The following is a 13,400-nucleotide window of genomic DNA, read 5'->3' as shown; positions in this document are numbered from 1 at the left end:
GTGGGGGAAGGTGTTACATAAGAGAGAAAAAGTTTTTACCAAGCGTTAGTTACTGGAGGTCTGAACCATCTACGCAGAGCGACAGACGGATCACACAATCCTAAAGGTACTGTACAGCTTCCACAGAGTTCTGTTGTTGTTTTAATGTTAGTGACGTTCAGGTATGCAGAGGGTGCTTAGGATAAGCAGGGGGATAGACTGTTCTCTAGATGATAAGAGATGGTGTCTGTCCATTGGAAAAGTGGCATTTGTTGCAAGGCTCCAACTGGGGGACGAGACCGTGCCCAAATAAGGCCTGAGGGGAGGCCATTTAAAGTTAGAGATAACATGTGCGTGGCCATTTGCTACGAGAAACCCAGGTCAGCAGGACACTGATTCCCAACAATGGTAAGAATAAAAATATACAATGATACAGTATAGTTTTAAATATTAGCATACTGACAGATTGCTCTTCTCCAGGATGGATGTGACATAAGGGCCTGTACTTTATACACGCGCACATGCCATACATTTGAACTGCGTCTGTGCCCCTATTCGCATGCTTTTCACCTTTGAAAGTGTAAAACTGTTCAGCAGATTTGCTTTTCATTTTTAGCTTATTTGACATATTTGTTTGTATCAATATATCGCTTAATGTGGCTGAAATGTTTGATTTTAGGATGAAGCTTTGGTGGCTTTATTGCAGTTAAAATACCGCACTCATATCTGACTGTCTGATGGCATTGAAATAGATAGAATGTGCTTTGGTTGGCATACTTCTTGTGTCTGATAGTATCAGCTCACTGGTGGTCATGCATGCCATAAACATTTTTTTCCACAGTGCAGCAGCTGTTGAGCTTGCTTCAGAGCCACTGGGAGTAAAAAGGGATTCCTGGAAACAATGTCAAATAATAAAACAGACTTTTGATCGTCACCAGTGGCACTTACAGCTCACAGACACAAGAAGTGATGACGCAAATTGTTCATCAGGTTGGATTTTACATGAAAAGAATAAAAACAAAGTTATGTTAGATTTAACATGTCATAACTAATTCCTATTTCTACCAGATGGGAGACCCAATGCAGTTAAAAGATGAGGGAAACAAACACTTCCAGGCGGGAGATATCGACAAAGCTATCGAGTGCTACTCTAATGCCATCAAGGGGTGCAAGGACAAAAAAGTGCTTGCTGTCATCTACAGGAACAGATCTGCATGCTACCTGAAAAAGGTAAGCAGTTTGGTAAAGCAGCACAAAAACAATCATATACCAAAGAGATTATAATTGCACATTTCCTCACTTAACTGTTTCTGTTTATCTCACAGGAGAGCTATGCCAATGCAGCATCTGATGCATCTAAAGGTAAAATAATAACCAACCAACACCTGAAACAGAATCAAACCAAACAATAGCAAGCAATGGCACCAAAAGCCAATAATCACAAACTTTCAACCAAATGCCACAAGCTCATTCTAACTCTTTTTTCCCTTTGACATAGCAATTGATGTTGACGCAGCAGATATTAAAGCCTTGTACCGGCGTTGCCAAGCCCTGGAGAAGTTAGGAAAACTGGACATGGCTTTCAAAGATGTGCAGAGATGTGCCACCCTGGAACCAAAGAACAAGACCTTCCTGGAGACTCTCCGGAGGCTAGGAGCAGAAATCCAGGCCAAGGTCAACATTACACAGAACAATACGCCCACATATCTATGTGTTGGCGAAACAGAAAGTCTCTTTGCATAAATGCGTCCAGCTTTTTGGTATAAAACCAGAGTAGTTTAATGCAGCTTTTGTTGTGGCATTAGAAATAAATGTTTTTCTTTTGAAAGGAAAGTTGACAGATGGACTTTTACTGAAATACAATATTATTGGAACATGTTACCATCAGGAGACGATAAAAGTTTCATTTTGATTCTCGACAGCTCAAGACAACATTCTCCACAGATTCCAGGGTACAGAACATGTTTGACATTCTTCTCGATGAAGAAACTGAAAAGGAAAAGAGGGAAAAAGTGAGTATTTCCTGTTTGACCTTCATTTTTTGTTGTTTGCCAGTATGCGAAAGTGTGTGGTTGTGGTTGGCTTTCTGAGGAAGCCGAAAGGGTCAGCAGGACGTTACATTTTTTTGTTTTTCTAATTAGGAAATCTGACCCAGTGGTTACTATAGCAAAGAGAACAAAGGTCAAATTTAGTGACTAAGGGAGTGACTCAGGAAGTCTTTAGTCTTTTTATGGTGCTATCTATTTGTTGTATTGTGTATTTGTATTAACTGTGCACTGTTAATACACTGTCTTTGGTGTTAATTGGGAATTAATGGGATTAATAAAGCTTCCTAATCTTTCACTTCTGATACTCATTCTGTTATGTCTAGGCAGCCAACAATCTGATTGTGCTGTCAAGAGAGGACGCCGGAGCAGAGAGAATCTTCCAGAATAACGGAGTGCCTCTGTTGCTCAACATGATAGAGACGGGCAAACCAGAGATGATCCTGGCCGCTATTCGTACTTTGTCAGGGATGTGCACAGGACACAAAGCTCGGGTGAGCATGGAAAATGAGTCAAAGGCCGAGTGAGAGTGAAAATTCCATTTAAAAAAGATTTCATGGGATGATGCCAACTGTTTCGACTTTTTTAAACACTGTCCAACTTTAAAAGTAAAACTACTATATGATTCCATAACAAAGTGTATTATTATTTGTATTTAATTCCCCCGATACACTTGGTGTTTGTTTCTTTTCACTACCCCTAAACAGACCATGGCCATTATTCACATGGTGGGCATTGACAAGATGTGCAGCATCATGGCTGTTGACAATGAGGAGATCGCACTGGCAACCTGCAACCTCTTCCAGTGCATCAACGACTCCCTCACTGGTGGAGATAAAAGGGAATATGGAAAAGAAGAGGCCTTGGTTTTGGGTGAGAAAGAATTTATGAATCATCCATATCTTTAGCAAAAAGTAGATTTTATTATAAAGACTTATTCAGAGCTTAATTCTTAAAGCTGAAGCAGACAGTTTAATTTTGCTTTGTTGGGCAAAAACCCCACATTAAACAATATGCGTATTGTAATGAAAGTGGACTGAGAGAACACTTGACTTCTGCACCTCCTCTTCGCTCTGTTTTCAGGCTTCAGAAAAAAATGTAGGCTATGATGGGTGACTGGCCAATTACAGGTCATTTCAGAGAGAGAGCATTCCTACTGGCTATACGACAATTGTATTTGGTGCTTGTTCCTTCAGTGAAAGCTTGATTCAGTGGTGCAGAATCCTGCAGACAATTGCGAAGCAACCCCCAAAAAGGAAGATGGACTTATCAAAATGAGATTTTAAAAGACATATAAATGAAGTAAAACATGGGTCAATATCAGCTGCAGCTTTATGCCCACGTTTATGTAGGCAGCTAACATTAGCTAGAGTCTTGAGCCCGTCTTACTCCCTGCTGCTACAGACCACCTCACTGAGATAAAGAGCTGGCAGCACCTTTAGAGACAGACCCCCAATCAGTGGCCACAGCAGCACTACTCAGGCCCCATCTCTGGAGGGCGGCACAGCCTTGACTCCCTGCAGGATCAGCTAATAGGTTAAACCCAGTGCTGCTGCTGGCCACCAGTCTACTGCGACACCTGGCGCTGGTGGGTACACACTAGTCAAATCTGAGCCAGTACAGCTGATGTGCAAAAGTTTGTATCCCAAGCTGCTGGCAGCAGGGGCAGGGAGTAAGCGAAGAAATGGTGGGGTGGCTAAAGTTAGCTAATTGAGCGAATGAGCTATGTGCAACTCTATGATGAAAAAAAACCCTCAGTGTATTGGAGAAACTGGGTTACTGTGTGAGGCATATGCCCATGGTCGTCTGGTGGGAGGGGCTTGAGGTGCAGGAGGAGGTTTCTTTCTTTTTTTGCCTTTTCCAGATTTCTGCCTACTCCAGCTTTAACCTTCAACTAAACCCAATAACATAACAGACAGAGTGTAAAAGAGAAAGCATGGCTGTGGCTATGCTGCTGTTAGTACAGGTATTTTTTCACTCAGTCATACATTTTTTAATATAATCTTCCATTCTGCAGATGCATCCAAAGACCTGAAAACCATTCTCCTCTCTCTGGTGGAGATGGTTAGTAGCAAGAAGGTATCTGGTCATGGCAGAGACCAGGCGCTGAACCTCCTGAGCAAAAATGTACCTCGCAATGACAGGAAAGAGAGAGACAACTCCAGGACCCTCTTCACCATTGACCACGGTGAGCCACGCAGCTGCATTGGGCCACTTACTTGGTTTGAGCTACCATCCATTGCTGCTCTCCAGACACCCTGACAAAGTGTATTCGAAAGATAGTATATAAATATATGTGTTTGTTCGCCAGGTCTGAAGAAGATCCTCAAGGTGTGTGGTCAGGTTCCTGAACTGCCAGACCAGCTGCCCTTGACAGAAAACACACAGCTGATTGCCAGCGTGCTCCTGAACAGGCTCTATGACGACCTCTCATGTGATCCCGAAAGAGACAACTTCAGGGACATTTGTGATGAATATATTAAGTACGTCCATAAAAAAATTCATCATTTATCCATTCTAAATGAAGTCCAAGCCAACATCTTTTACACCGTCTCTTATGCTTTTTTCTTTCCTTGTCCACAGATCCAAAATTGACCCTAACAACATGGACAAGACCATTCATGCTGTCAACACCATCTCAGGGCTGCTTCAGGGCCCCTTTGATGTCGGTAATGCTCTGATAGGACGTCAAGGCATAATGGAGATGATGGTGGCACTGTGTGGCTCTGAACGTGAGGTGGACCAGATGGTTGCTGTGGAGGCACTGATCCATTCCTCCTCGAAGATGAGCCGTGCGTCCTTCATAATCACCAACGGTGTGTCACTGCTCAAGGACATCTACAAGAAGACCAAGAATGAGAGGATTAAAATTCGTGCACTGGTGGTGAGTATGCCAAAAAAAAAAAAAAAAAAAAAAAATTGGATAAATGTAGAACTTTATTATTCAATCATTTTTGGCCACACATTATGAAAACATCACAGTTAGAACTAAAAACAATGCAAGAGAGTGCAGGTAAGTAAAACGTAGTGAGCAGCTGCTGTTGCACTGGGCACAGAGGCTCTGGGTCCAGCTGGTCAAAAAGTTTAATCCAGAACAGAATGATCCGAATTTGCGAATCCCATGTTTTGCTATCCAGGACCAGCTAATCCATGTTACCTTTGGGCTGGTTTTTCAGAACAGCATTGGACTGGCCCAGCCCGATCCAGATACAACAAAATCCGGATAACCAGTGCTCTAAATGGGACTACACATCACACTGTAGCCTACTAGCTAACCAACATGAATATTACTTGTATAAAAATTCAGCTTCAGATAATATTTCAATTATGAATTATCCATTTGATTTAGCTCCGACAGACCATGTCAGACCATGTCCATATCCTCTCCAGGGTCTCTGTAAACTAGGTTCAGCTGGAGGTGATGACTACAGTTTAAGACAGTTTGCTGAGGGCTCCACAGAGAAGCTGGCCAAGCAGTGCAGGAAGTGAGTACTCATATATAGAATTTTAAAGTGGCTGTGCATGACAGAAAAAAAATGATGGAAGATAGAAAACCCCATGCAAAATTGATATAATTCCTTACAATATGTATAATGTATGCAATTGTTAGAGTACTTTGCAGTCCTATCGCTTAACATCATTACTAAACACACTTCCTAACCCTAACCCTTTTTTACTCTTCTAGGTGGCTCTGCAACCCTCAGATTGACACCAAAACAAGGAAGTGGGCTATCGAGGGTCTGGCTTATCTGACTAATGACGCTGACGTGAAAGACGATTTGGTTGAGGATGAGCCTGCACTGAAAGCCATGTTTGAACTGGCCAAGGTATGACAATAGACCAGAGGAAATATACAGTGTGTGTGATACAGATTTAGAGATAACCTCTCTGCTCTCTCTGTGTTTTTAGTCTACGGATAAGACAATCATATATGCGGTAGCTTGCACCCTGGTTAACTGCACCAACTGCTACGAAAAGAAAGAAATCATGCCTGAGTTGGTTCAACTCGCCAAGTTCTCAAAGCAACATGTGCCTGAGCAACACCCCAAGGTAAAAGAGGAGGGAAAGGAAACTTAACTGTTCTTTTAGACCACAGATCACAGTGTTAAAATTGACATAGGTAGAGCAGTTTATGTACATGTACATACTTTGATTACTTTCCTTTCTCAGGACAAGAAGGACTTCATTGAGAAGAGAGTGAAAAGGCTGCTAAAGGCTGGAGTCACTTCAGCTCTGGCAGTAATGGTAAAAGCAGATTCGTTGATCCTGACTAACCAGACCAAGGAGATGCTTTCAAGGTGAGAGAGGATATTTTGATTTGTCATCAAACACATTACACAATTCACTGGAATCCCCCAAACCCATGACGTCATCCGAGCTGACTCAAATTTAGTCATCCGTCATCCTGACAGGCCTATATCAAAGCAGTGCATTTTCAACACCTCACAAAGAATGCCTTTAGGTTTATGTCTCGATGTTTCTTTACAGAGAAGAGGGACTGCAAACAAGAATACAAATAAATACATCAGATTTTTTGTTTGTTCCACCTTTAATTACAACATTGCTTAGAAATTTATGGCCGTTGAATCTATTTTCTATTTTCTATCTTTAGGGTTTTCTTGGCATTGTCAGCAGATCCCAAAGATCGTGGTATTATCGTAGCCCAAGGAGGGGGAAAGGTGAGTAATGGGTTTGTAAATCAATGTACAAGTGAGACTGTGACACTGCACCATGTCACAGTCATATAAAAAGAAGAACTGAACCAAATTCCTGTAAAACTAGTCAAACATGACTTGATAAATTGATTGCTTTTTGTTGTTTGTTCACATCTGGCACTGCCCTCAGGCTTTGATTCCGCTCGCTCTGGAGGGGACAGACGCAGGGAAAACAAAAGCATGTCACGCCCTTGCCAAGATTGCAGCTACTTCCAACCCAGAAATCGCCTTCCCTGGTGAGAGGGTAAGACAGCAGTCAACAGCAGTTGTTTCGTTTGTTACTGTCACAGTCTTGTTTCTATGAGAGTAGGGGAAGGGGAATGGAAAATAACTTAGGCACCACTTCTCTTTGATCTCCCAGCCTACACACTTTTCCTCTTGCCCTCATCAATGCCTTCTTTCTTTATGTTCCCTTTGTCTCTGGATATTCTGGGAGATGATGGACAATTTATTCAGTGTTTCTCTGTGTTATTGGTGCTGTTGCTGGTGGTGGTTTATATCACTATTATTGGTTTTATCATTACTGATGTCTGTTTGTTACCAGTGTGGGGGAATAGTTATCTCCATGTGGTTCAGTTAGTTCAACCACAGCTTTCAGTTGTTGGGTGGAAGTTTAACTACACTCAAATCTAAGTAGCTTTTTCAGAAGTTATCTACTTTGGGTCATGCAGTTTGTGAAGTTATTTAAAAACTACATATTCATAGTATTCTCATGACATTTTTGCCATACAGTATGACACAATGCCACAGCTCATTGCAGCTGACAGTTGTCATTTCGTGACAATCATCTGCTATTTGACTAAAATCACCTTTGGTTTGCAACCAAGATGTCTGTGATCAAATACTATAAATATCTCTAGAAGTGTAGCATTTCTCTGATACTACTCCAACAATTGCTCCCTATCCTTTCCTTGAAACGCATCCTCAGTGTGAGGTGTCCATTAGCCCGCCCTAGTCCTGAAATCAAACACACATTTACACTTCATTCAGTGCCACTGTAGTTGTACATCTGTTAAACAATGTGAGATTTCTGACTCAGATTATGATCATTTCCGGTGATGTAGTTTGGATGTTGAACTATTTTTTAAAACTAGTTTTGCTTTGACAAGCTAAAATTGTTGAGTAGTTGAGATGTAGCTTACTTTTCATTGTGAAGTAGATAGTAGCTTGGTAAACTATACTTTAAATGTTGTTTCCCCTACACCGTTTATCACTCACTTTCAGAATTAGGCAATGTTTCTGACTTCAGTAAGTGTGTACCTCTGCTGAACAAATGACTTGTTGAAATTCAATCCTCTGTCTTTGCTGGCTGACAGGTGTACGAGGTGGTGCGACCTTTGGTTAGCCTCCTTCACACAGATAAAGAAGGGATACAGAACTTTGAAGCTCTGAGGGGCCTCACCAACTTGGCTGGTTTTAGTGAAAAACTCAGGTAACATTTTTAACCATTACTTGCCATTTCTGTGATTCTTAGTAATAACTCATTTCCTGCAAGTGCAGCCTGCAGCTTTGACATTTTTCCTTATTGTGGGCTTTCACCTGAAACATCATCTTTTTTTTTCAGAGTAAAGATTGTGAAAGAGAAGGCCCTGCCAGAGATTGAGAACTACATGTTTGAGGAACATGACCAGATCAGACAGGCTGCCACTGAATGCATGTGCAACCTTATTACATGTAAAGAGGTGAGACCAGAGAAGCAGTGAAAAATCTCACATAATGACAGATAATACACAGTCAGTGTAAAAAACACATTTCCAAACATGTGTGTCTTAGGTCCAAGAGCGATATCTGGAGGATGGCAATGATAAGCTGAAGCTGCTGGTACTGCTATGTGGCGAGGATGATGATAACCTTCAGGTTGCTGCAGCTGGAGCTCTTGCTATGCTCACTGCTGCTCAGAAGAAGCTCTGCACCAAAATGACCCTGGTGGTATGTACAACAGCATTCAGTAGCACTTAATATGAATTACAGTATCATATCAGAGTCTGGTTTGAAAGCACGTGTATCCCACTATGAAAAATGACAAGAAAATTCCTGGTTAGCCCTCCCTCAGGAAGTGACAACGTACACAACTTGGCAGAATCCACAGGAACAAATAACCTGGTTGACACAAGGCGCAACATGCCCCATGTGTACAAGATTGAAAAGGCATCATATTATTAATTAGTAATACTTGCATTTTTTTGTGGTGGCTCTGTCTCACTCTGTGGTGTAGTTGGTTTAACCAGAGGCCTATGATACTGTAGCTAAGATTGAGAGACAGGCGTTAAAACAGGGCGTCTCAGACAGAGGCTGAAAACAGGTGTTCCAACACAGAGAGTATGAGGAAAATAAAGAGTATTTTGAACATTAAAGCATGTGAACATGTTCTAGTAGAGACCCAAAATACAAAGTATGAATCTGAGCATAATAGGTTCTCTGTAATTTAATTAATGTGTCCCTCACAAGTCTCCTCTTAATGTCATGTAAGTGCAATATTAAGCCATTGCAGTGCTGCTGAATCACAGCTGTAATGATAATATAGCAATTTAAAAACCAAGCTTACAGCCCCCCCTCCGTAATAAGCCCAGTCTGCTCTGATTGGTCAGCATTTCCGGGTCTTCTGTATCTCGGTGTCTCTGTACTGCAGCTGGTAAAATGACTATGAAGTACAACAGCACTTTCTCTGTTAAATAAAATCACCAGTAAAAGCTAAACACCACTGAACATGTTCCAGTAGGAATATGATTGGGGAGAAACATCAACATCAACATCAGCAACCAAGATTATGTTTCACAGATGTTAATATGAAGTGACATGTAGCAGTGTAGGCTATGTAATGTACAGTAAACACTTGCAGTAGCGTGCCTGGAGCAGATGACCATTTAATGAAATCCACCATAAGCTGGCATCAGCTTGTCTCAGAATATAGGAAAAACTGTTGCAAACAGAGTAGTCAGAGCAGTCTGACACCTGAACTTTTTGCTCACAGGGACCACTTTACATACACCGATCAGCCAAAAAATTAGAACCACTGTCAGGTGAAGTGAGTAACACTGATTCATCTTGTTACAATGCAATGCTCCCCTGGGGATCTTTTGGTCCAGAAATTTATGAGGATGCCACTTGATGCGCTCTATCCACTCATACACCTCTGCATATCAAGTATCGCTCCTCATGGCAGTGGCCCCCCAGCAGGAAAATGCCCCATGCCACATTGCAGAAACTGCCCACAGTGGTGTTTTGTTGGGTGGAGGGCATCAAGTGGCATCCACAGTGGAGGTTCTAGCCTAAATGGCGCCCTGGGCGATACCCCCCCATGGCACACACACACACACACACACACACACACACACACAGATGTGCGCACACTTACAGGTGAGCACACTACAGCGTGGCTCAGGCTAGATTTTCCAGACCTAAGTTTGTTACCTGACATAGTTATTGTTATGGACAGTGTGTAACACGCTGCTCGCACAGCAGCGCAGCACAGCACTGCAGTCAAATGCCCATTCGGCCCATATCAGGATCCGCTACTGGGCATCCACATGAATGCCACGACCAAAGGTCTCCCAGCAGAACATTGCATTGTAACAAAAGGATCAACACATACCAACCAGGGAGAGACTCAAAATGACCACAAACAATCCTAAAATGACCAAAAGGAGATGCACAGGAAGTGCAAAAAGACATGAAATAACTACAAAAACCAGCACAAAAACACCACAAAGACTCAAAATGACCTTAGTAAGACACAAACTGAGTCCCAAGAAACACAAAACCACATGAAAATGCATAACGACTACAGAGTGTCGCAAGACCACCACAAAGTCTGTGTCTTGCCCTTATACTATGAAGGAGAGGCGGTAGAGATTCTGCATAATGGTACCCAGGGGCCCATGAATGCAGAATCTACAATATAAATTTGTCATCTTCAAGTGAAAACTCACTGACATCAGCATTACATTATCAGGGGATGTTTTCTTTACATGACTAAGCTTCTACAGAACCACTGATACCACAATTTTTCCACACGTTTTCCTCCCTATGTCTAAACTGATGGTCATGTGTGAATTTAAAGGAGATCCTCATTAAAACCAAAATAAACACTGTCTGAGTCAAACACTACTCACTCACTTACTCATGGATTCCACAGTTTAGAGCTGCAATGATCCAATATCGAAACTACCAAGCTAGAAAAGCTGCTTGTGATGTTTTTGACTCATCATTCACACATTTTAACAGTGTCCCTGATCGATATGTCTCCCAACAGACGACCCAGTGGCTCGAGATCCTGCAGAGATTGTGCCTCCATCACCACCCTGACATACAACATCGTGGCCTTGTGATTGTCTACAACATGCTCAACTCAGACGACAATGAGCTGGCCAAAAAGCTGATCGAGAGCGAGCTGCTGGAAATCCTCTCAGTGATCGGCAAAGCGGAGGACAATCCCAAGAGGCAGAACCCCATCGATGTGGCACGCACATGCCTGGTCAAAGCTATGGATCTTGGTCTCATCAAACCGTTCTCCACCCCTTCTTAAAATGCAGAAAAACAACACCCATGGACATTCTTCTTCATTTTCTTTAAATACAGACTGTTTTTTGTTAAATGTTTTTCCAAATCAACCTGGCTCCAAATCTCTAAAGATGATTGCTCACATTATAAATCAGTGTTTTTGATAGAGGCTGTTTGCTGCTGGGACAGTCAAGTAAGTATATATACTGGGGATTTCAGATTAGGAGGCATCTTTTCTATATTCTAAAGAGAAGAAATTTAATATTTGTGCTGAACTGTAATTGTGAATAAATGTTTTCAGATTGACCTGTTAATACGTTTGTTTCCACTGTTTGGCATTTGTGCAGTTAGATGACAAAATGGACTGGAAGCCAAAACATTTTGACCTTTAAATAATACCTCTCTGTGTCAATTGTGCATACATGCAACCTACCCACCGACCCACCCTCCTTTCTTTTTACCTTCCTTTTAGTCACACAGGACACAAGTAACATTCATTTCCTTAACTGACATATGACAACACAGCTTAGTTTTGACTTGACTTTGCACTTGGTGGAAATGTTCCTTTGCAGGTGGTGCAATAAAAAGCCATTGCAGCATTTTGTATAACATGTAAAGAAGAAACAGCTCGCACACCGCAGGGCTCCAATGTTCAGTCCATTTATTCACACCGTGTGCAGTAAATAGAAGTAACGTTTCGAGCAAGACGCTCTTCGTCAGACTTGAAATACACAGGGTGACGCCATCTTAAGTACATGTGATGTGGGTTACAAGGGTTACATGGAAAAGAACATAAAGCAAGCAAAAAATAAAAATATATATATAATATATATATATATAATAAACCACAAAAAGTACAAGACTGTAAAGTGTTAAATAAATAATGAATAAAGTGCCCTGACACTCATATTGTGACAGTAGTCAAAAACAGAATATTTAAGCAGATAACATATGCACGTGCACAAGGGCACACACCCACACAGACAAACTAACTGTGATGCGTGTGTACACAAGAACACATACACATGATTAAAGTCACAATACCAGCAGCAGTATATAACAACCAAATAGTGAAAACTCATATCAAGGCAAGTATACCAAAGATTAAGTGTGAATACATAATACTGTTGACACCCAGCAACATCTGTATCAACACAATAAATACAGAGGGGAGCGGCACTCAGTGGAATGTGCAGGTAGCCATCGGGCAAAAGTGCCGTCATCAAGCCCTAAAATAACACTAAGGCTGCATCCCAATAGATAGCCTACAAAATGGGACACTAAAGTCCCAGAAAGTAAGAGGTACCAGTACATAGTGGAGACACACAGATATCAAGGCAACAACTGACAGAGAATATAGAACAAGTTACAGGAAAGGACGGATGTCCATTTTTTCATTCATACCCTTGGGTGACATAGTCTCTAAAGTGTAAATCCAGAACAGTTCGAAACGTTACTTCTATTTACTGCACACGGTGCGAATAAATGGACTGAACATTGGAGCCCTGCGGTGTGCGAGCTGTTTCTTCTTTACATTAGCTATATGTTTTTTTTCGGCTCAGCACCTGCCCTTTTTTGTGGTTCAGATGTGCGTGTGGACCTTGTACTCAGCATTTTGTATAACCAAATGCAAAAGAGATTGAAACAAAGTAAAATAAGTGAACAAAGTAGTGCGATAATGAAACATCTTGCTGTGATAGGGCTGCATTATTTCTTTGACATACACACACTTACTGCCAGAACTTTGATTGCCCTTTGATCACAGTCTGTTAAGTTACATTACATTCAAATATCTTAGACCAACCAACTGTAATAACAGATGTTTGATTGTGATAAAAAGACAGCTCTTTGGAAAACCATTTCATATGTTGTGCACATTCGCTAACTTTAAGAAGAGAGGTCTGTAACTTAAAAGACAATGCTGCAAACTCAGAGTGAGTCATTTTATGCAATATGATAATACCATTTCCTCTCTCAGATTTTCGGTAGTGTATAGGCTATCTGTATCATAATCACAGTGTTTCTGTAAGCCTACAAGCCATTGTCTGTAAAGCCAGAATTAGAATGATAGGTTCCTTATAGCATTTTATATCACCATATCACTGTTTTCATTGTTAATCTCATTTTGGATCTTAATTGTTACACTAGATAAGCTGGAATC

At 41.4% G+C, this 13,400-nt stretch overlaps 1 protein-coding gene across 3 annotated transcripts; it reads left to right on the top strand.

Annotated features, from left to right (window-relative positions):
* Positions 1-11,553, top strand: unc45b (unc-45 myosin chaperone B). 3 transcript variants are annotated; one of them, XM_049579458.1, is made up of 20 exons: positions 1-106; positions 1,048-1,209; positions 1,305-1,341; positions 1,478-1,653; positions 1,902-1,991; positions 2,351-2,518; positions 2,732-2,897; positions 4,042-4,212; positions 4,336-4,507; positions 4,608-4,908; positions 5,415-5,509; positions 5,710-5,851; positions 5,934-6,074; positions 6,195-6,322; positions 6,637-6,703; positions 6,870-6,983; positions 8,056-8,171; positions 8,304-8,421; positions 8,513-8,668; positions 10,992-11,553. In XM_049579458.1, exons 2-20 carry the CDS (start codon positions 1,048-1,050, stop codon positions 11,262-11,264), a joined length of 2,793 nt encoding a protein of 930 aa, XP_049435415.1. In that variant the 5' UTR covers positions 1-106; the 3' UTR covers positions 11,265-11,553. The 3 variants fall into 3 exon arrangements, with proteins under 3 accessions (XP_049435415.1, XP_049435414.1, XP_049435412.1); XM_049579457.1 differs by lacking the exon at positions 1-106 and adding an exon at positions 243-387; XM_049579455.1 differs by lacking the exon at positions 1-106 and adding an exon at positions 821-969.
* The last annotated feature ends 1,847 nt before the right edge of the window (positions 11,554-13,400 follow it).

The sequence above is a fragment of the Epinephelus fuscoguttatus genome, linkage group LG6 (assembly GCF_011397635.1).
Source record: "Epinephelus fuscoguttatus linkage group LG6, E.fuscoguttatus.final_Chr_v1".
Classification (NCBI taxonomy): Eukaryota; Metazoa; Chordata; class Actinopteri; order Perciformes; family Serranidae; genus Epinephelus; species Epinephelus fuscoguttatus.
This window is presented reverse-complemented; position numbering and strand designations above follow the sequence as displayed.

Excerpts from the sequence above, each read along its gene's own strand:
- unc45b (XM_049579455.1), top strand. The coding sequence starts at position 949 with ATGACGCAAATTGTTCATCAG. Across the intron at positions 5,852-5,933 it reads CCATGTTTGAACTGGCCAAG|TCTACGGATAAGACAATCAT; the intron begins GTATGACAATAG and ends CTGTGTTTTTAG. Across the intron at positions 6,984-8,055 it reads TCGCCTTCCCTGGTGAGAGG|GTGTACGAGGTGGTGCGACC; the intron begins GTAAGACAGCAG and ends GCTGGCTGACAG.